At 37.6% G+C, this 20,364-nt stretch overlaps 1 protein-coding gene across 1 annotated transcript in view; it reads left to right on the top strand.

Annotated features, from left to right (window-relative positions):
- The window catches only part of ARHGAP21 (Rho GTPase activating protein 21), a 112,163-nt gene that overhangs the window by 71,567 nt on the left and 20,232 nt on the right, over positions 1-20,364 (top strand). Inside the window, exons 8-11 of the mRNA XM_006871650.1 lie at positions 13,908-14,066; positions 14,204-14,306; positions 17,401-17,437; positions 20,223-20,348. Coding sequence (XP_006871712.1) covers positions 13,908-14,066; positions 14,204-14,306; positions 17,401-17,437; positions 20,223-20,348 — 425 coding nt within the window. The remainder of the gene's footprint in view (positions 1-13,907; positions 14,067-14,203; positions 14,307-17,400; positions 17,438-20,222; positions 20,349-20,364) is intronic.

Genomic DNA, 20,364 nt, shown 5'->3' with positions numbered 1-20,364 from the left:
GAGCACCATGCTTGTTTATTTAGGGAAATTTTATGTGTTTTCAACTTATTGTTGTTAAGTGCTGTGGAGTCTGTTCTGATTCAGAGTGACCCTGTATAAGAGGGTCCAAGGAGCAGCTGGTGGGTTTGAATTACTGACCTTGAGGTTAGAAATTCGTCCTACAGTGCCACATGTTTTGAACTTCGTATTTATGAAAACTATGGAATTATTTCCCTAAAGTAAATGTCTTAGGTTTTCAGCCAGGTCCTTTAATGTTGAAAATGAATTCAACAATTAATACATTCTCCACTCTATTTGTTTTAAAAATAGATCCAAATTGCTAAAAATCCCTAATAAATTCCTGGTTTATAAAAATCTAAAAGTTAGATTTTACGTACATTAAGCAGATAATGTCACTCCTTCAGGTGATTTATAGTTGTAGGCCTCTAGGACTAGAATTGGTCCTTCTGATAACTCAGATAATGAGCCTAATACGCTACCAAAATTAAATGGCTTTCACAAAGTCAACCAAGACAGGACAAGTCTCTTGAACCCCTGCTCAGCTTTCCTTATTTCTAAATAGCTTGCTACTTTTATATATATATAAGAATTTAAGGTTAAGACTTTTACACCTAGGTTAATGACATTTATTCAGTTAGTGTTTTGTAAATTTAGATTTCTTGAACTTTTTGCTTCCAGCTGGCAAGCTGGGTCATATTTTTATTGCAGCATGTGTATCCACTCACACTTACACACACTCCCCCCCCCCCCCGACTCATGTGCACACACAAAAAGCCTTAAGTTGACTTGTCTGATCCATGGTTCTTCAAAAACCCAGCAACATGTTTCTAACCCATTATCTGTGATATATCAAAAAATAATGCTTCTACTTGCCCTTTTTCAATGTAGAGCACTTGGTTCTTAGCCATCCAGTGCTGCTATAACAGAAATACCACAAGTGGGAACTTTAACAAACAGCAAGTAATTTTCTCACAGTGTAGGAGGCCTAGAAGTTTCATTCAGTGTGTCAATTTTAAAATGACTTCTCCCTGTTAGCTGTTGGGAGAGGATCTTAGTTCTTCTCAACATCTGTGGGCCTGACATTCCTTGACTCCTTGGTGATCCTCCTGTGGCATGGTAACTATCTTCCTCCATCTCTGCTTCTTCATTTGCATGTTTAATCTCTTATATATCAAAAGAGATTGATTAAAGATTTATCCTACATTAACCCTGTCTCATTAACATAACAAAGAGAACCCATTCATAGATATGTTGTTGTTAAATCCAGCCCATTGTTGTTGTTGTTAAGTGCCTAAGTGCCCTGGAGTCCGGACCCATAGCAACCCTGAACAGGGTTTCCGAGGCTGTAAATCTTTACGGGAGCAGAAAGCCCCATCTTTCTCCCGCGGCGCAGCTGGTAATTTTGTACTGCTGACCTTGAGGTACGCAGCCTGATAATGACCCTGTATAGGGTTTCTGAGGAGCAACTAGTGAGCTTGAACCACCAACCTTGCAGTTCAAACCCACTTTGCAGTCCAGTGCATTAACCCACAGGACCACAACAGGACTCCAATCACAGATACAGGGGCTAGGATTTAAAATAGATGTTTTTAGAGGTCACAATTTGCTATGCTGATTTACCTTGAGGACTCCAATGTTGACCATAATATTGCACACATTCCCACGTCTGCTTTTATTTCATCATCTGTCTTTCAAATTCCTACTATACATCTGTTTCTCTTAGGATTCCAACCCCATATGATAATGGGAAATATGAATGAAGTCTTTTTTCTTTTTCAAATTTCTTCCCCTTTCTAACCTTTTTTAAAAAGTTGTCTATATTAATAGGAGGGTACAGAATTAAAAGTTTTTAATATTAAAATCACCAAATCGCAAAATGAAAATGATTTTCCAAAGGAAAACTTAATTTAAATGCATGCTTACTGAACTGAGCATTAAGGAAACATGGTCTTAATTTAAAAACTCAAATTCAGTTATGGTGAATTGAATTGCTATTGTCATTTGTTGTTTGTCCGTTGTTATGGTCAAATTGTTATTTGAACTGGGTGATAGCACTCCCTTATCAGTTTTTATAAAAGTTAATAGGACTCATTGCCTCTATGATAATAAGTGAAAAAATTAGTGAATTTATAAAAATCTATCAATTGATGATCAGAGATTAAAAGTACATATTAATGTATTAGTAGACCCTTTTTAAGACATTCTTTCAAATTATGTTTTTCTATTTAATGTAAATGGAGTTTCTTGATGATGCCACTTTTTAAAATCTGATATTTATGTTCTGTACACTCTCTTTTCTCTTATCCTTTATCTCGTTACCTGACATTTTGCATTTATGGCGATAGTAAAAGATCTACTTTTTTTTTTTTTTGCATTAATGCCATATGTCTAGCAGTACCTAATGCTGAGATTGTGAAGGAAGCTATACTGTGATGGGCAGGTTATATGTCAACATTTCTGGGCCATGACTTTTAGTGGTTTGGCAGCTATGTAATGATTTAGTCATTATCCATTTCCACGTAATGACCTGGTCCTTGGAATCTAACTATGTCTATAAATTAAAAAGAGGGTATCAGTACTTAATGGAAGTAAGTAAAATTTGCCTGGAGAATTTGATTTGATTTTTTTTTTTTTTTAATGACTTTAATTGGGTTTAACTCAGGTTTTAAAACAATAGCAGCAACAGCTGTGGTTATCATGAAAGATAATTCAGCCTTATGTAACTGCCTGGTTATCTCCTTTGAGTAAAGTGAGTCTGTATCTCAAAAGGCAAATACAATTATTTGTTCCATTTGTATTTCTTTTTAAGACAAAAAAGCCATTAGCAATATTTTATCTTCCTTTTCCACAAGGAGGAAAAATATCAGTTTTGATTTTTTTTAATGCACATCTTACTTGAACTAAGAAGTCAATCTTACCATGGGTATAGACTGACTTCTTAGTTCATTTGCAATGAATACCTTATCTCATAGGAGTTGCAAAAGAATCAGTTTGTTCAATTTCAATATTTTTAGTACAAAAATACTAAATGTGAATGCTGTTGCTATTGTGGAACTGTATTTGTTGTTGTTGTTGTTAAGTGTCATCGAGTCGATTCTAACCCATAGCTACCCTGTATAGGGTTTCCAAGGAGCAGCTGGTGAGCTTGAACCTCCAACTTTGCAGTTGAAATGACTTTGCAGTCTGACGCATTAGCCCTCAGTGCCACACCAGGACTCCGTTGAGCTGTATATATAATGTTACATTAGTCACTGTTTCTTCCAACCTGTACAAGTTTCTAGCTTTCATTACAATATATAATTTACTCCGTTGAAATTGATAAATAAATGATGAAGTGGTGGTTGTGTTATTTGGTCATCGTGATGTGCCATGGAGTCAGTTCCGACTCATAGCAACCCTGTACAGGGTTTCCAAGGCCCAAGTCTTTACGGGAGCAGAAAGGTTCATCTTTCTCTTGCAGAACAGCTGGTGGTTTCGAACTGCTGCCCTTAAGGTTCACAGCCCGATTAGTAACGCTACACTACCAGAGCTCCTTGATGGCTTATTGTTGTTGTTAAGCACCATCAAGTCGATTCTAACCCATAGCAGCCCTGTATAGGGTTTCCAAGGAGCAGCTGGTGAGCTTGAACCACCAACCTTGCAGTTCAAACAGCTTTGCAGTTGACGCATTAGCACATAGCACCACACCAGAACTCCGGCGACCCTGTATGTTGTTGTTAAGTGCCATCAAGTCGATTCTGACCCATAGCGACCCTGTATAGGGTTTCCAAGGAGCAGCTGGTAAGTTTGAACTACCGACCTTGCAGTTCAAACAGCTTTGCAATCTGGCGCATTAACCCACAGTGCCACTGCTGTCAAATCAGTTCTGACTCATAGCAACCCTATGTAGAACCGAATGAGACACTAATTGTTTCAGAGCCATCTTCACAATTATTGCTATTCTTAACTCCCATTACTGCAGCCACGCTGTCACTCTATCTTCTTCTTTTTCACGGGTTCTCTACCTTACCTAGCATAATGCCCATCTTCAGAGACTGGTCTGTCCTGACAACATGTCCGAAGTATGCAAGACAGAGTGTTACCATCCTCATTTTCAAGGAATAATTCTGGCTGTACTTCTTGCAGGGTCGATTTATTTGTTCTTCTGGAAGTCACTATTCTTCACCAACCCCCTAATTTAAAGGCATCAATTGTTCTTCAGTCTTCCTTATTCATTGTCCAGCTTTTGCATGCATATGAGGCAACTGAAAATAAATGGGTCAGGCTTCTGTCAAGACATACCTTAGTCCCTCCTCAAAGTGGCATCTTTCGTCTTGAACACTTTAAAGACATCTTGTGCAACAGATTGCCCAATGTAATGCACTGTTTGATTTCTTGACTGTTGCTTCCTTGGGCGTTGATTGTGACGTTAAAATACCTTGAATTGTTATGCTGTAATTTGGGGGGAGCTCATGGTTAACAACAACAACAACATGGCAGTGACCTGATTATTTAGCTACAATCTATGTCAAAAAGTTTGACTTCACTTAGTTGTATGCTATTATTCTCAATTAAAATTATAAAATATAAAGTACACTGAGTAGTTGCTTCTTTCCAGATCGATTATGCCAACTGTGAAAACAATTCCTCCTAAGCAAATGCATTTACAAGTGGCCTTTATTTTTTTGGTCTCTGCTGCAACTTTTAGTCCTGAATACTGGGTGTCATGAGGAGTGGTACATGCATGTTTGTCATAGGGAGCTAGAAATGCATTGCATTTCTTTTGCATTAGAATTATTTGTATATCAGAAACTTCTTTCAAAATAAGTTTTCTCCACAAGGTGGAAAAGCCGGCAATGACAGCATACAATTCACTGAGTTCTACAGCTCTTGTCCCCAGAGGAAGGCAAGAGGGGGAATATAATTTTCCCAGGGTCCTCATATTGAATCTGATGGAGAGATACTGTGCTGGACCCAGACAGTGTCATGCCCTTTTCTCCCTTTCTTTGGCCACCTCACTGTGACTTCAAAGAGATAGGGCCATGCTTGATGAGGCCTGGATCATGGAGGAATGTGAGACCACTAGCTGACAATTCATTCCATTGAACCTCCGAGATAGAGACAGGCTTGCTAAAAAAACATGTATTCTCTGTAGTCCTCTTTAAAAATATGAAGAGAAAGAAATAGGGAAGAGCATCATGAGAAAACATCTGCCAGCTTAATCAATGACAAACAGTATTTTATTTCGTGTTAGACTACTTCATTAGAAGTCAGGCTTTCACAGATTTGGGGGCTTTTTTTCCACATTTTTATTATTACGTGCCGTCGAGTCCGTTCTGACTCAGCAACCCTCTGACAGGGTTTCTAAGGAGCAGCTGGTAGGTTTGAACCACCAACCTTGTGGTTAGCAGTCCAGTGCTTATCTTACAGCACCACACCAGGTCTCCATTAAAATCAACTAATTTTTTTGCTTGCAAGCATCCTGCTTATGAAAACAAATCTCAGGGTACTACTGGAATCTCATGCAGACATAAGACACCTTATTTAGAAATGATCACTGTATTCCTTGAGTTGTAGACAAATGTCCTGTTAAGTCCATGGAATGATTCATATTTATTAGGCTTTTTAATCTCTTTTATGAGTTGTCTTTGCATGTGTTTTGCTCTTTTTGTGTGTGTGAATTTAATTGTTCTTATTTTTAAGAGCTCTTTATTTGTTGTTGTTGTTGTTGTTAAGTGCCCTCTAGTAGGTTCTGATTTATAGTGACCCTGTATAGGGTTTCTGAGGAGTAGCTGGTGAGTTTTAACTGCTGACCTTGTGATTCAAATGACCTTGCAGTTTTTTCTTTTCCATTTCTTATATGAAAAATAACTTCATAACAACTATACATATACATAAAGTTTCACACTATGCCTCGTTTTTCCTAACTTGTGAAACTTTTTAGATATTAGTTGATAAAATATTAATTGATAAAAGTAACAGTGGTCAAATGTTCTTATTCAAATATGAGTAATCTATTTCAACAATAACTTGTAATCTTTTCTATCAGGTAAAAATCCTGGAATAGTAGTTTACGTATTTTTGGAAAACACTTATTTTTCAAAAGTTTTGGACATTTAGGCCAGGTTTTTTTGTTTTGTTTTGTTTTTCCCAGATTGAGAACCAATGGTCACATTGAATTTTAATATGTAAAATGTTTTATGTCTTCTTACACCATCTCTGTTATAAAGTGCCATGGAGCTCTGAGTGAACAAAGTAAATGAAAGCTTTGCCTTAACTGTCATGTGCTTCTATAACTTGGGCTTCTGATGTGGCCCTGTAGGGTCAGCGCTGGACTGCAAACTGCAAGGTCAGCAGTTCAAAATGTACCAGCTGCTCTTCAGAAACCCTGTACATGGTTGCTATAAGTTAGAATCAATTGTACGTAGCAATAACAATAAGCTATAACAGAAATACCACATGTAGCTAGTTTTAACAAACAAATTTATTGTCTTACATTTGAGGAGGCTAGGGAAATCCTGTTTCAAGAGTGATGGCTCTAAGGGAAGTTATTCTGTCCTTGTCTCTTTTAGCTTCTGCTCCTATGTCATTTTTATGTGATTTGGTATAGCGCCCGCATCTCTTCTCACTCATTTACTTGTTTAATCTCTCTGATACCTCAGAATGACTTAAGAAAACACCTTACACTCATCCTCTTGCATTAATGTAACAAAGAAATCCCATTCTCAAATGGAATTATAGCCACAGGCATAGAGGCTAGGATTTACAGCACACATTTTTGGAGGACACAATTCAATACATGTTGTTGTTGTTAGAGGTCTTTCAGTCCATTCCAACGCATAGTGACCCTGTGTACAACAGAACGAAATACTGCTCAGTCCTGTGCCATCCTCACAATTGTTTTTACACTTGAGCCCATTGCTGCCACCACCATGCCAATCCATCTCCTAGGGGTCCTCCTCTTTTTCACCGATCCTTCACTTTCATAAGCATGATGTCCTTCTCCAGAGACTGGTCCATCTTGTTAATATGTCTGAAGTACTTGCTAGAGGCAAAATCTCACTATCCTGGCTTCTAAGGAGCATTCTGACTACTTCTTCCAATACAGTTTATTCTTCTGGCAGCCCATGGTACTTTTAATATAATATTCTTCTCCACACCATTAATTCACATGGCTTCAATTCTTCTATGGTGTGCCTTATTCGCTGTCCAACTTTCACTTGCATTTTAGGCTACTGAAAATACCATGGCTTGGGTCAGGCACACCTTTGTCCTCAAACCTGACATCTTTGCTCTTAAACAATTTAAAGAGGTTATGTGCTTCAGATTTGTCTAATGCAGTACGTTGTTGGATTTCTTAACTGCTGCTTCCATGAGTGTTGATTGCGGATCCAAGCAAAATGAAGTCATTGACAAATTCAATCCTTTCTCCATTTATCATGATGTTATTTATTGGTACAGTTGTATTTTTGTATTCTCTGCATTTAAAGCAATTCATACTGAAGGCTGAGGTCTTTGATTTTCATCAGTAAATATCTAAGTATTCTTGATTGGTGGGTAAATTTGAATAATGGTGGCATTAACTGGTTTTCATTGTGGGCATATGGTTACCATCCTATCACAGACAGCATTGTACTTCTAAATAGATCTTGAAATGTTCTTTCGGACCATGAATGTGACATCATTCCTCTTCAGTTTGTCATTCTCGGTATGGTGTTGTTGTTATGTGCTGTGGAGTCAATTCCAACTCATAGAGACCCTGTGCAGGGTTTCCGAGGCTGTAAATCTTTACGGGAGCAGAAAGCCTCATTTTTTTTCTCCTGCGAAACAGCTGGTAGTTTCGGACTGCTGACCTTGCGGTTCACAGCCCGAATCATAACCACTACGCTACCAGAGCTTCATAGTCTCAGTATAGTAAGCCATAGATTTGTTGGATTCAGTGTAGCCGATACCAGTCCATTTCCACTCACTAATGCCTAGGATATCGATCTTTATGTGTTCTATCCAATTTTTGACAATTGCCAATGTTCTTAGATTCATACTTTATACATTCTACAGTTCACCAGCTGCTCTGGAAACTCTGCACAGGGTCACTATTAGCCAGAATCCACTTGACAATACTTAACACACACACACACAATTTTCTTAGATTCACACTTTGTACCTTCCCCGTTCTGATTATTAATGGATGTTTGCAGCTGTTTCTTCTCATTTTGAGTTGTGCCACATCGACAAATGAATGGCCAGAGAGCTTATATGTCATTAAGGTCAGCTCTACTTTGAGGAGGCAACTCTTCCCAGTTGTATTTTGAGTGTCTTCCAACCTTAAGGGCTAATCTTCTGGCACTATATCAGACAGTGTTCCACTGCTATTCATGAGGTTTTCCACATATAAACCACCACAGTGCCACAAACTGACAGACGAGTAGTGGGGATTCATTATATAATTTAAAAGATATGGTATAATGTGACTCTGTGCATTTAAAGAAAGTCTATTTAGCTTGTCCTTGGCTCTCCGTAATATACTAGTAAAATACATTTAACATTGTTGCGTGCCATCACGTTTCCAACTCATAGCCACCCTGTATAGGGTTTCTGAGGCTTTAAATCTCTATGGAAGCAGAAAGCCACCTCTGTCTCCTGAGGAGTGGCTGGTGGGTTTGAACTGCAAACCTCATGGTTAATGACCCAACAGAACACCTAGTATCCCACCAGGGCATTTATATATGTATTTGTTATGTAAAGTGTGCAAAATATACTGTACTGTGTAAGCACAGTGTTAGAATTTCTTCATGCATGTCTTCTCCATCCATTTCTACACTCTGGAACAAGCGATACTCGTGTATCTTTCCACCCCATTTGGCACACACATACATACATACCTGAGACAGACAGATTGTTTCTGTGCTTGAAACAATATGTTTCAAACTGCCCTCCAAAGTATAATAAATCAAAAGAGATCGAGCTAATTCTTTTAAGAAATCTGCAGTTTTGTTCATTGCCTTCAGTTAAATTCCAACTTATGGTGGCACCATGTGTGTTAGTAAATTGCTCAGTCGGGTTTTCAAGGCTGTGACCTTTTGGAAGAAGATCAGTCTTCCGAGGCGCTACTGGGTGAGTTACAGCCATCAACCTTTGGGCTCCTTATCAAGTGCATAACACTTGACTGCACTCCCACCCCCACTCCAAGGAACCTCAAGAAATCTAGAGCCATCAAAAAATTGCCTATAAATTTTTGTTTAGTGCTTACTCCATGCACATTTTGAATTCTACTCCAGGATATTTTATTTTAAATACACACATATAAAAACGTCATTACTTAGCAAAGTGTAACATTCTTTCTTCTGAAAGATTTATTCCTTGGCATCTCAGGGATACCCTTAGACACATGTGATAACCACATCCCCAGAGGTATAGTTAGTTACTCTGCTGTGAAAAACAGACTAAAAAGGTTCATCTTTACTTGTTTTAAAACACTTTTTTTTTTCTTTATGAATTTGTGTAATATATTTCATCTGGACTATTCCAGTGAATCTGTTCACTATAGAAATCTTTTTTGTTCTTGTTGGAGGGGGCATGGTGAGTTGAAATAAGGAGTGAGGTTAGGGTTTGAACTATAGCTAGGTCTAGGCTAGGTCTAGGACTTCGTTTAGTAGTAGGGTCATGATTAGGATGAGGGTTAGTGTTAGAAGTAAGGATTAGGCTAGAATAACGAGTAAGGCTTGGTCTAGATTTTAGGGTTGTTAAGTGTCGAGTTGGTTTGTGATTATGACTCTTGGTTGGCAATTTCAAGAGTTTTTTGTTTTTTTTTAAATATGTCATTCTATTGTCATTTTAGAATGACATATTAAAAAAACAAAAACAAAAGACTGCTGGACTGCAAAGTTGGTTTGAACCACAAGGTTGGTGATTCAAGCTCACCAGCTGCTCTTCGGAAACCCTATACAGGTTCATTATGGATCAGAACCAACTTCACAGCACTTAACAACAAACAAGATTGTCTTCTTGCCTGTGTGGTTTCAGAGCTTGGTCTTGTTAGCGCTCCTTTGTAGGTAACTTCTCGTTTTTTCTAGAGCTGCTCTCAGGATTCTTTCCAAAAGGTCTTTGTTTTGAAAAGTTTGTTTATAATATGCCTTGGTGCTTTTCTTTTAGGGTATATCGTGTTTGGAGTTCATTCAGCTTCTTGAATGGCTGTCTTCTCATCTTTCTTGATGTTTGGAAAGTTTTCTTCCTACAACTCTTGGACAGTTATTTTCTTTGGGCCTTTCTTTTCTTGTTTCTTCCTGTTCTGGAATTCCAGTCATTACTTTTCTTGATATTGTCCCACATAAATCTTAGAGCTTCTTCAGATATTTTTTTTTTCCTCTTTTTCATTATTATGGCTTTCGTTGCTGTTAAGTTGATTCTGAGAAGTACCTGGGGGTTCAGAACCACCAACCTTGTGGTTCACAGTTCAGTGATTATCCTATGGCCACACACTAGGAATCCTGTTCCTCTAGCAGATGAATATCGATAGATTTTTCTTCAAGCTCAGTAATTTGGTTTTCCATTGATTCAATTCTATTTCTTTGCCCTTTCAGTGTATAATTTGCTTCTGAAGACTTAGTGTTAATCTTCTGGCTTTCTAATTAATATTTTTGTGTGGTTCCTATTTCGTCAGTTTGTTCCCCGAATTCTATAGTTTTGTCTATTTCATCCTTGATTTCATCTGCAATTTCCTCATTCTCTCAGTCCGTTGAAATTGCCTAATTAGCATTCTTTTACATTCCTTATCAGGTAGTTCCGATACCATTTCTGGTGTTCTATGTTCTAACGCTGTCATTTTGGTCACTTGTTTGAGGAACTCTGTCTTGTTTCTTTGTATAAGCTGAAACGGTTTTACCCAAGTATTGTGGTGTCAGATTACTATTTAGTTGATGTCTGTAAATTGTTGTATTCGCCGGGCCTCACCTGTCAGTGGGTGTGGTGGAGACCGGAAGTAGGACCGAAGCCCTCTGTCCTGTTTGTGGAGCAGAGTTCAGGGCTTTCGTGCCTCCAGAAGCAGAGGCGCTATGCCCGCTCCCCGACCCAAAGCTGAGCAGAGGCTGCGCAGGAGGGGGTGCTACTGGTTGCTGGGTTGGTGAGGGTGGGGACTGGGCATGCTCCCATCTACCAGGGGGGCAGGGGAACAAGAGAGACCCGCACCCCCGGTGGTGTGCTTGCAGGCCGCTGGATCGACAGCTGCCTGAAAACGCGCAAGATGGCCCCGGCGCTCCAGGCCAGCCCGTAGTCTGCCTCTTTTTCTTCTGTCTCACCGCTTCTGTTCAGCTTCCTCTCCCAGTGGGCGCTCAGTCCACCTCTCTGTCCTGTCCTCTGATGCTCAGGGTCCAGGATCACCACCTGTGTTTCATGCGGCCTCCCATGTCGTTATTGCCGAGTTGCGCAGTGCGTAAGCTTACTGCGCCATCTTGCCCTGGAACCCAGAAATCTTTTTCAAACTAGTACTACTCTTACCAATGCCAGATAAACTGTAAAGAGTACACTCGTTCCTCATTGGTGTCAGTATGAGGGGGGCTTCAAAGAGTTCCTGGAAAAATGGGATTCAAAGATCCTGGAATTTTCCCACGAACTTTCTGAAGCCGCCTCATATTCAGAAATCCATAACAGAATTTTCCATTAGCCTACCTACTTCTTTTATACATATTTATCATTTGAAAAATCGTTGTTAAAATTGTTGTAATCTAACGACAGCTTTAGAGAAGAATACTTTCGTAAACATTTAGTAAAATTACATTTTGATCCTTTTCGAATTAGTTTTAAAATCTATTACCTCCGTGCTTTTAGAAAAGGGATTATTGTATTTTCTCGGAAATATGGTATCAAACTTTCATATATTTAGAAAAATTGAATGAAAGAGACAGAAACTTTCAGGGTGTTTTCTGATGTTAAAATGCAAAGAACTGCTTTTAAAAATTGTTTCAATATAGGAAACAAGATAAGGTTATTAATTTTAGCCAAAATAGAATCGTTTAATTTTGTAATATTCTTGATTCAAATGCTGATCTTTAAAATGATGGGGCAGTCTTAAAAGTTTGGTAAAAATTAATATAGTTTGACCTTTTGAATCAAGGAATCAAAACCCCATTTCATCATTACAGTATTTTCTTTAAAGAGCTACATATAGTTTTAAGATTTTGTAATTCTTGCAACCTATTGAATTATCTCCTTTTCACCCAAAATCTTAGAATGTAAACCACAGGTGGTTTAATGAGTAAGAATTTCGAACAAAGTTATTGTTAACTGATTTGAAAAACAAATACATTAGTTATTAACCAGGATTTGGAGATAGATGTTCTGGGTTCAAATTTTAACCCTGTGGCTTTGTAACTATAGACAAGTAACTAGTCTCCCTGTGTCTTGGTTTCTTCATCTATAAACTAGTACTTGCTTCATAGAATCTCATTAAGTGAAATAATATGTGTACTTAGAGTGGTCCTAGTACCTAGTATACATTGTTGATATGTTGTTGTTACATGCCACTGAGTAGGTTCCAACTCATAGAGACCCTGTATAGGGTTTTCAGGGAGCAGCTGGTGGATTTGAATTGCTGATCTTGCAGTTCTGCAGCCCAAGGCTTATCTTAAAGCAGGACACCAGGACCCAGTGGATACATTAGCTATTGCTACTGTTATCTATTGTTTTTATGCATACCTAAGCATTCACGTGTGCATTCCTGCCTTTGACAGCATTTGAGAAGCTTGAACTAGAGAACACCTAAAATATTTACCCCCAAGAACATCTATCTGTTCCAGGGGACAAATGGTGATTGCTCCTGGTGAGAGCCCAAGTCAGGACACTGGATACTTGTTTCTGATTGGTAGTAAAGCTCCAGACAGACTAGCAGTGACCCTGATAATACCAGGGGGCTTCAAAAAGTTCAGGGGAACATTCCATTATCTTTCTATTCTGCTTTTCCATGAACTTTTTGAAGCCCCTTCATATGTAACTTCGCTGACAATCTATATAGACTGTACTTTCTTGTTTTCCCATAAAAATTGAAGAGGTCCTTGAGTGTGGAAAGTGGGAGTAAGGTGTTTAGGAAAATGATACTTGGAAATGTAAATTTCAGCCAAATCCCTTGCTTAGTTTCCTGAACCGCAATTCCTTTAAAGTGTGAAAAGCAATTCTTCCGGAGTGGTGTATGATTATTGTTCTCATTTGATAGATTTCGGTTCTAAATGTCTATAAATTTTGTTATCAGTTAGTGGAGAAATCTAATTGGTTGGTAAAAGAAGCAACTCATTTAATTTCTTGATACATGTTCTCAGAATAATTGATAATTACTAGAGTAAAATAAATTTTGTTATCAGTTAGTGGAGAAATTAATTGGTTGGTAAAAGAAGCAACTCATTTAATTTCTTGATACATATTCTCAGAATAATTGATAATTACTAGAGTAATAACTTTATGAAGCTTTTAAATAAATGAATATGTCATTTATTGTTTCTATAATGGTCAAGGTTAGAGTTTTACCTGGCGGTAATGTGCTACGGAGTCGGTTGCAACTCAAAGTAACCTTGTACAGGGTTTCTGAGGCTATAAAACTCTACGGGAGCAGACAACCTCATCTTTCTCCTGCAGAGTTGCTGGTGAATTCAAACTGCTGGCCTTGCAGTCAGCAGCCCAACGCATAACCCACTATGCTACCAGGGCTCCCGTTGTTGAGTGCTGTTAGATTAATTCTGACTCATAGTTACTCTGCAGCTGCTGATTCTGAGGAGCAGCTGGTGGGTTTGAACTACTGACCAAGTGGTTCAATGCCCAGTGCTGTCCTACAACACCACACCAGGAGTTCACCAGGGCTCCTAGTTCCTTTAATAATAAGTATTGATTATTTTACTATTGTCATTTAACATTCCATTATTATTTTTTTTAATTTCATCTTACAGATGAACCAACTAGTCCTAGCATTGATCATGATATTGCACATATCTCTGCTTCTGCTGTCATCTCAGCCTCTACCTCTCAAGTACCTTCTCTAGCAACAGTTCCTCCCAGCCTCACAACTTCAGCTCCTTTAATCCGACGTCAACTCTCACATGATCATGGTATGCTGAAAGGAATGTAATGTAAACTCTATCTCACTCTCAGTGATTCCTTTTAGACTAGTGTGATTTATGTAATCCTTTCATTATTAAAAGAATCTGGCAACCGTTTGTAAATGCCTAAATAACTTTAATTACAGAATCTGTTGGTGCTCCCAGCCTGGATGGCCAGCCCAGCTCAAAGACAGAAAGATCAAAATCATATGATGAGGGGTTGGATGATTACAGAGAAGACGCAAAATTGTAAGTCTATTTTAAGAATTTTTATGTGGATGTTCAGTTTGACTCTGACATGTAAATACTGAGTTTAATGGTATCTTTTATGTTTTCTTATGTTATGGCATTAGAGATCCAAATAAAAATACTAAATAAAAGTTGTTACATGGTAACATATATTTTGTTGAATTTTTAAAAATAGTTTTTTCAAAATCTTTCGCAAACATGATACAAAAATATGCATACTAAGTGCACCCTCACAACCTTAGACCTCTAGTCACATGGTTCTATTCACAGGCATTAGGTGTGTTACTGTTGTTGTTGTTGTTTTGTGTGGTTCCTGAGATGTCCGTGCATAAAGCCACATAGTGACACTGCATAGATACACTCACACACTTAGAATTTTTGTAAACAAATGACAGGTGTTATACACCCTTTTTTGGCTTTTTTTTCCCCCTCACTTAAAGTCATCTTTGAAAGATTTCGGAGTTATATTTCTGCCTCACTCTTTCATATGATTCCTTAATTTTCCATTGAATAGTTGTACCATAATCTGTTTACGTAGTATGCTATTACTAAGGGACATTTAGGTTGATTGTGATGATACCACAAACAATACTTGAGTGACTGTATTTTGTACATAAGTTTTTTAGCACACATTGGAACATAGATGAAAATAGAATTGCAACATCAAGGGGGTGTGTATTTTTTATTTAAATATCCGTTATCAATTGTTCTTCTTAAAAATTATGCCAAGTCTCGTTCCCACCAACAGAGTTACAAAATAAAAAAGTCTTTGCTGTTCTCTTGAATACAGTGTATTATTTAATTTAGGGCTCTTTTTACTATTTTAAGTTTAGTATTATCAAAAAATATTTTAAATGTTATGTGGCCAAATTACAAATTTTTATGGCCTCTGAATTTTGAGTTATATTGAGAAAGCTAATCTAGAATTTTAACAAAGTTCTTCCTTGTTCATTTTGCCAATTTCTATGTTTTTCTTTTCTTTTATTTGATATATTTATAAGTGATTCATCTGGAATTTATTTTATTCTAATGATTGGAATAAAAAGCCAACTTTGTATTTTCTAACATCTCTTAAGTTACGCAAAAATCATCAATTGAGTAAGTTATTCTTCCCCGCTGATATATTTATATTATCACCTTTGTTATATGCTAAATTATATATGTGTTTAGTTCTACTTGTGGAGTCTATTCTGACCAGTTGATCAGTCTATTCACACACATCAGATTCTAGTAATTACAGCGATTTTTATCATGTTTTTATTACTTGGTACTGCTATTTCCTCTTACTACATTTTGCTTTTCAGAATTGTCCTGTTTGTCTTTTATTTTTCTATTTGGACTTATTTGGTGTACCTAGTTCTTAAAATTTAATGGACGTGTTCATTGACACACTGTTTAATTTAGAAATTAATTTATGTTATATTGACATCTTCATAATATTAAATTGAATATTTCTATCAAAGAACAACTTGTCTTTTTTTTATTGTAATGTCTTTATATAAGTTCTCTGCTGGTTCTGCTTAATTCTTATTTATATCCTAATGAAATTAGTTCTTCCTGGGCCAGCTATTTCTGTGAGGTGCAATCAGGATGTTGTTTCAGGCTGTTGTTATTAGGTGCCATTGAGTCGGTACCAACACATAACAACCCTGTGCACAACAGAAGGAAATACTGCCCAGTCCTGGGACAACCTCACAATCTTTGCTATCCCTGTTCTAGGCTAGCAGGGAGTTTCCTAATGATACAGGATTTGTGAGCTATTTCAGTCTTTCCTTCTTTAGCCTTTACTTCTCCCTCACTAAAAGATATCAACACCTGCAGTACTGCCACATTTCAGAGTCTACTTTACCCTACACCAGCTACACACTGCTTCCTGCAAAGATGGCAGGTCTGTATATTTCCTCATTCTTTCCCGCCTCCCCTTGTATTGCATGGTGACAAATAGGGTTCCTGTCACCGGCTCTAGGACCTTCCTCCCATTGTTTCAAACAAGGGGGACGGCTAGGTTTTATGTCTCAGAGAACCTAAAACCCATAAAGCCACTGCTATCGAATTGATTCTGACTTACAGCAACGTTCTAAGGTTTCTGAGACTGTAAATCATACAGGAATGACAGCTCATCTTTCTCCCTTGAAGCAGCTGGTGGGTTTCAACCACCGACCTTATGGGTAACAGCCTAGCACTTAACCCCCCCAGTGCCACCAGGCCTTCTTGCACTGAAATTTGAGATTTGGAACCAATGGTTTCCACTTTTTACTTTACTGCATTTAGCCACCTTTCTTATTGTAGTTCAGAATTACAGGCATCCCCTAATATTGTTGACAGTTGAGCTTTGTGCATTGGTTTTTTATTACTTTGTTGTTTTGGGGGGTGTAAGAGAAGGTGAGGATGATACTGTCTTCAGTAGAATCTTAAAGTTCCAGAAGTGAATTTTGAATTTTTAAAAGGGAAAAAAAATTCCTCTAATAAATGTGGAATTCTTTTTAATAATTTTCTTAATGTCCACTTGTTTTCTCAAGGCCTAGTCAGCATCTCATTGGCAGCAATTGTATTTTCCTTATTGAAACCGATTGGATTGGGCTTTGGGGGGCTGAGTAGGATGTGACCGTCGGTGACCATCAGTGACCGTGCTCTTCATGCTGCACTTACGGTTCAGAGTGGACAAGCTGGGCAGGAGGAGAGGAGCCTTACTCTCTGTGTCTGTTGACGGCAGCAACTTGTTAGTCATTATTAACTATTAAGTAGGAATCCTTAACATAATATTATAACTATGGCTAACAAATAACATAAAGCCCAGTGTTTATTAACCTAAGTAGACTTTTCTTTCCTCTTAAAACCAGTATCAGAAAATGTCACACTTTCAGTTATTTTTCATTTACCGGATTAACTAGGAAAGTTGTCATTGAATCAAGAATTTAAATACTTATAAAATTAGTTGTTTGTTTTTTTTTTTTACCTTAAATAATGAATGTGCATTTAATATGACAGTAATGACTATCAACAATGAAAAGTATGTTATAGTATTCAAATAGTCTTATATTTTAAGGTATTTTATACATTGATTACAAATATTTGTATGCTTCTTTTCCAACAGGTCCTTGAAGCATGTTTCTAGCCTGAAGGGAATCAAGGTTGGTATTCAGTATTTTAAAAACATAAAGCAAATGATAATATATTTACTGTGGTTTTATTGTAGTTCTTCATATGCAAATATTATATCAATTAGATATTTAATATTTAAATGCCATCACCTTTTATTCTGTTAAGTTGCAGATGTAATTGGAAAATATCATGTTAAATACATTATTTTCTAATTTATAAATGTTTATTAAGTGCATAATACTTCACATACAGTTGTATTGATTTTTCTCATTTTATCAATTCAACCCAAAAACTCGAATTGCTTGACAATCCTACATTTTGTTATATGTTTGTGTTTCTTTCCTCAAATGGTTATTTCATATCCTTTCTTCATAATTCATTTCTGTCCTCTCTTCTATCCTTCTACCATTCTTCATGGAAAAAGATAGAAGCTATTAGACAGGAACTCCTCTTTTTTACCATCTCCAAAAATACCAGCCACCTGCAGTTACACGCATACTTTCTGCCTTCCTTACTCTGATCCTAAATACTGTTTTACTAGAAGTGTTAGCCAATTAAAAACCAACACCATATCTCTTCTTTGGAGTCCTCACCTCTCATGTTCTCTAGTCCCCTCTGTCTGCAATACCACTCTCAACAGCAATTAACAACAACGTATTGGAGTCCTGGTGTGGTAGCGCTGTAAGATAAGCACTGGACTGCTGACCACAAGGTCAGTGGTTCAAGCCCACCAGCCACTCTTGGTTTGTTGATTGCCACTCCTGGTTGGTTTGTTGGTTGTGTGCCATGGAGTTGGTTCCAACTCATAGCGAATCTGCACAGGGTTTCTGAGGCTGCTAATCTTTACTGGAGCTGAACACCTCATCTTTCTCCTGTGAAAGAGCTGGTAGTTTCAAACTGCTGACCCTGAGGTTAACAGCCCGATTCGTAACCACTATGCTACTAGTGCTCCTTCCAGCCACTCCTAGAAAACCTCTATATAGTATCACTATGAGTCAAAACCTACTCACTTGCACTTCACAAAAACGTATTTCAAACATATAAAAAATCTGTATCAAATCTACATCCCATTCCATTTACTATTCCTATTTTCTCTTCTACTATTTTTGGTAAAACCCCTTGAAAAATCTATTAGTTCCAACTTCCCTTTATCCATCGTCTTCTCAACCTGCACGTGGCAGGGTGACACTGCTCATACCATGGTTACCAGTGACCCCATGCTGCTAAAAAGCCGTGGTTACTTCTATGTTTCATTTAGTCAGCCTGGCTTTCGGTACTATTCAATACAACTTTCCATTCCCTTACTGAAGCACTTTCTCTGCGGGCTTCCCATTCTTTTCTGATTTTCCCGCTACCTGTAAGACTTATTGGATTCCTGGTGTGGTACCTATAGGATTGGCACTGGACAGCTAGCCACAAGGTCGGCAGTTAGATCCCAGCAGCCACTCCTTGGAAACCCTAGACAGGGTCACTATGAGTCGGAACTGACTCGACAGCACATACATAACTAACTACAGCAGTAGGACTTTTTAGTCTCCTTTGCTGGTTCTTCTCAATATCTGAATGTTGGGAAGCCTAGGGATGGTTCCAGCCTCTTTTTCTTTTCCACGTGCTGATATCGTTGATGGTATTATCTAAAGGTCTCTACTAGTCTTCACTTCTTCCCCAGACTTCAGCTCATGAAGAATACTGCTAATGTGATATCTTCGTTTTAGTGTTTAATAAGCGCTTGAACATAATATAACAGACTTTGATTTCCCCCCAAACTTGTTCATCACTCAGTATTCCTCTTCTCATTAAGTCAGTCTGCTGCTATCCATCCCATTGCTAAAACCCCAAAGTCTCAGAATTAGCTTTGTTTCTTCATTTTTTCTTTCCTCCAATATCAAATCATATGCAGTCGACCTCCAAAATATATCCAAATCTTGACATTTCTCTCTTTCACTCATGCTAGTAGTTCAAGCCACTGTCATCTCTCACTGGATTCCCACAGTAACACCTATTGTCATGTTTGTCCTTTTATAAAACATTTTCCACAATCAATCAAAGTGATCTTTGAACAATATAGTCAGATAATGTCTAAATGCTTAATAACTTCCCTTCACACTTCCTACCATAAGCTAAAAGACCTATGAAATTTACAGTTAGCAGCTTTTCTGTCACTTGAACAGTGAGCATGTAACATGACAATTAGGAATTTATGAATTGGTTTCAAAAAGTTCGTGGATAAATGGAATTAAAAGGTAGTGGAATTTGTTCATGAACTTTTTGAAGCCCCCCTCATACATTCATTAATTATACATTCTCCTTGAACTTTTCCAACCCTATGACCTTTCATAGCTGGCTTCCTTTTTTTTTAACATCCAGATTTTAACTTAAATACTGTTTCTTAAGAGAGACTTTGCCTGAGTGTCACTGATTCATAGTTGCCCCTCAGTCATTTATGTTTTATTTTGCTGTTTTCACTCTCTGAATGGGAAAATCACAACCTAGACACTTTCTTATTATATCCATTGTTTTCTACTAAAAAGTTAATTCCTTGAGAGCTTGGAAATTATACTATGGTTCATAGCTATTTGTTTTTAATAATTAAAACGTTGCTTCTGATGGCTTTCGTAAATGATAATTGTCAATTCACATTTTCCTTAAAAATGAGATAAGAAACGTTGCTCGTGTAGTTGATAGTTTTAGGATTTTTCAGAAATAAAGTCTTCAATAAGTAAACATTAAGTAACAGACTTTTCGGCAGAACATTTTCAGAATGCAAACATTAAGGAAACAATGGATATTTTATTATACTGTCTTTTTCTGTAGATCTTAGACAGCCAGAAGTCATCAGAAGACTCTGGGTCCAGAAAAGACTCCTCATCAGAAGTTTTCAGTGATGCAGCCAAGGAAGGTTGGCTCCATTTTCGACCACTTGTCACCGATAAGGGCAAGGTAGTGTGTTTTCTCA

This window comes from Chrysochloris asiatica, unplaced genomic scaffold, assembly GCF_000296735.1.
Source record: "Chrysochloris asiatica unplaced genomic scaffold, ChrAsi1.0 scaffold00172, whole genome shotgun sequence".
NCBI lineage: Eukaryota > Metazoa > Chordata > Mammalia > Afrosoricida > Chrysochloridae > Chrysochloris > Chrysochloris asiatica.
This window is presented reverse-complemented; position numbering and strand designations above follow the sequence as displayed.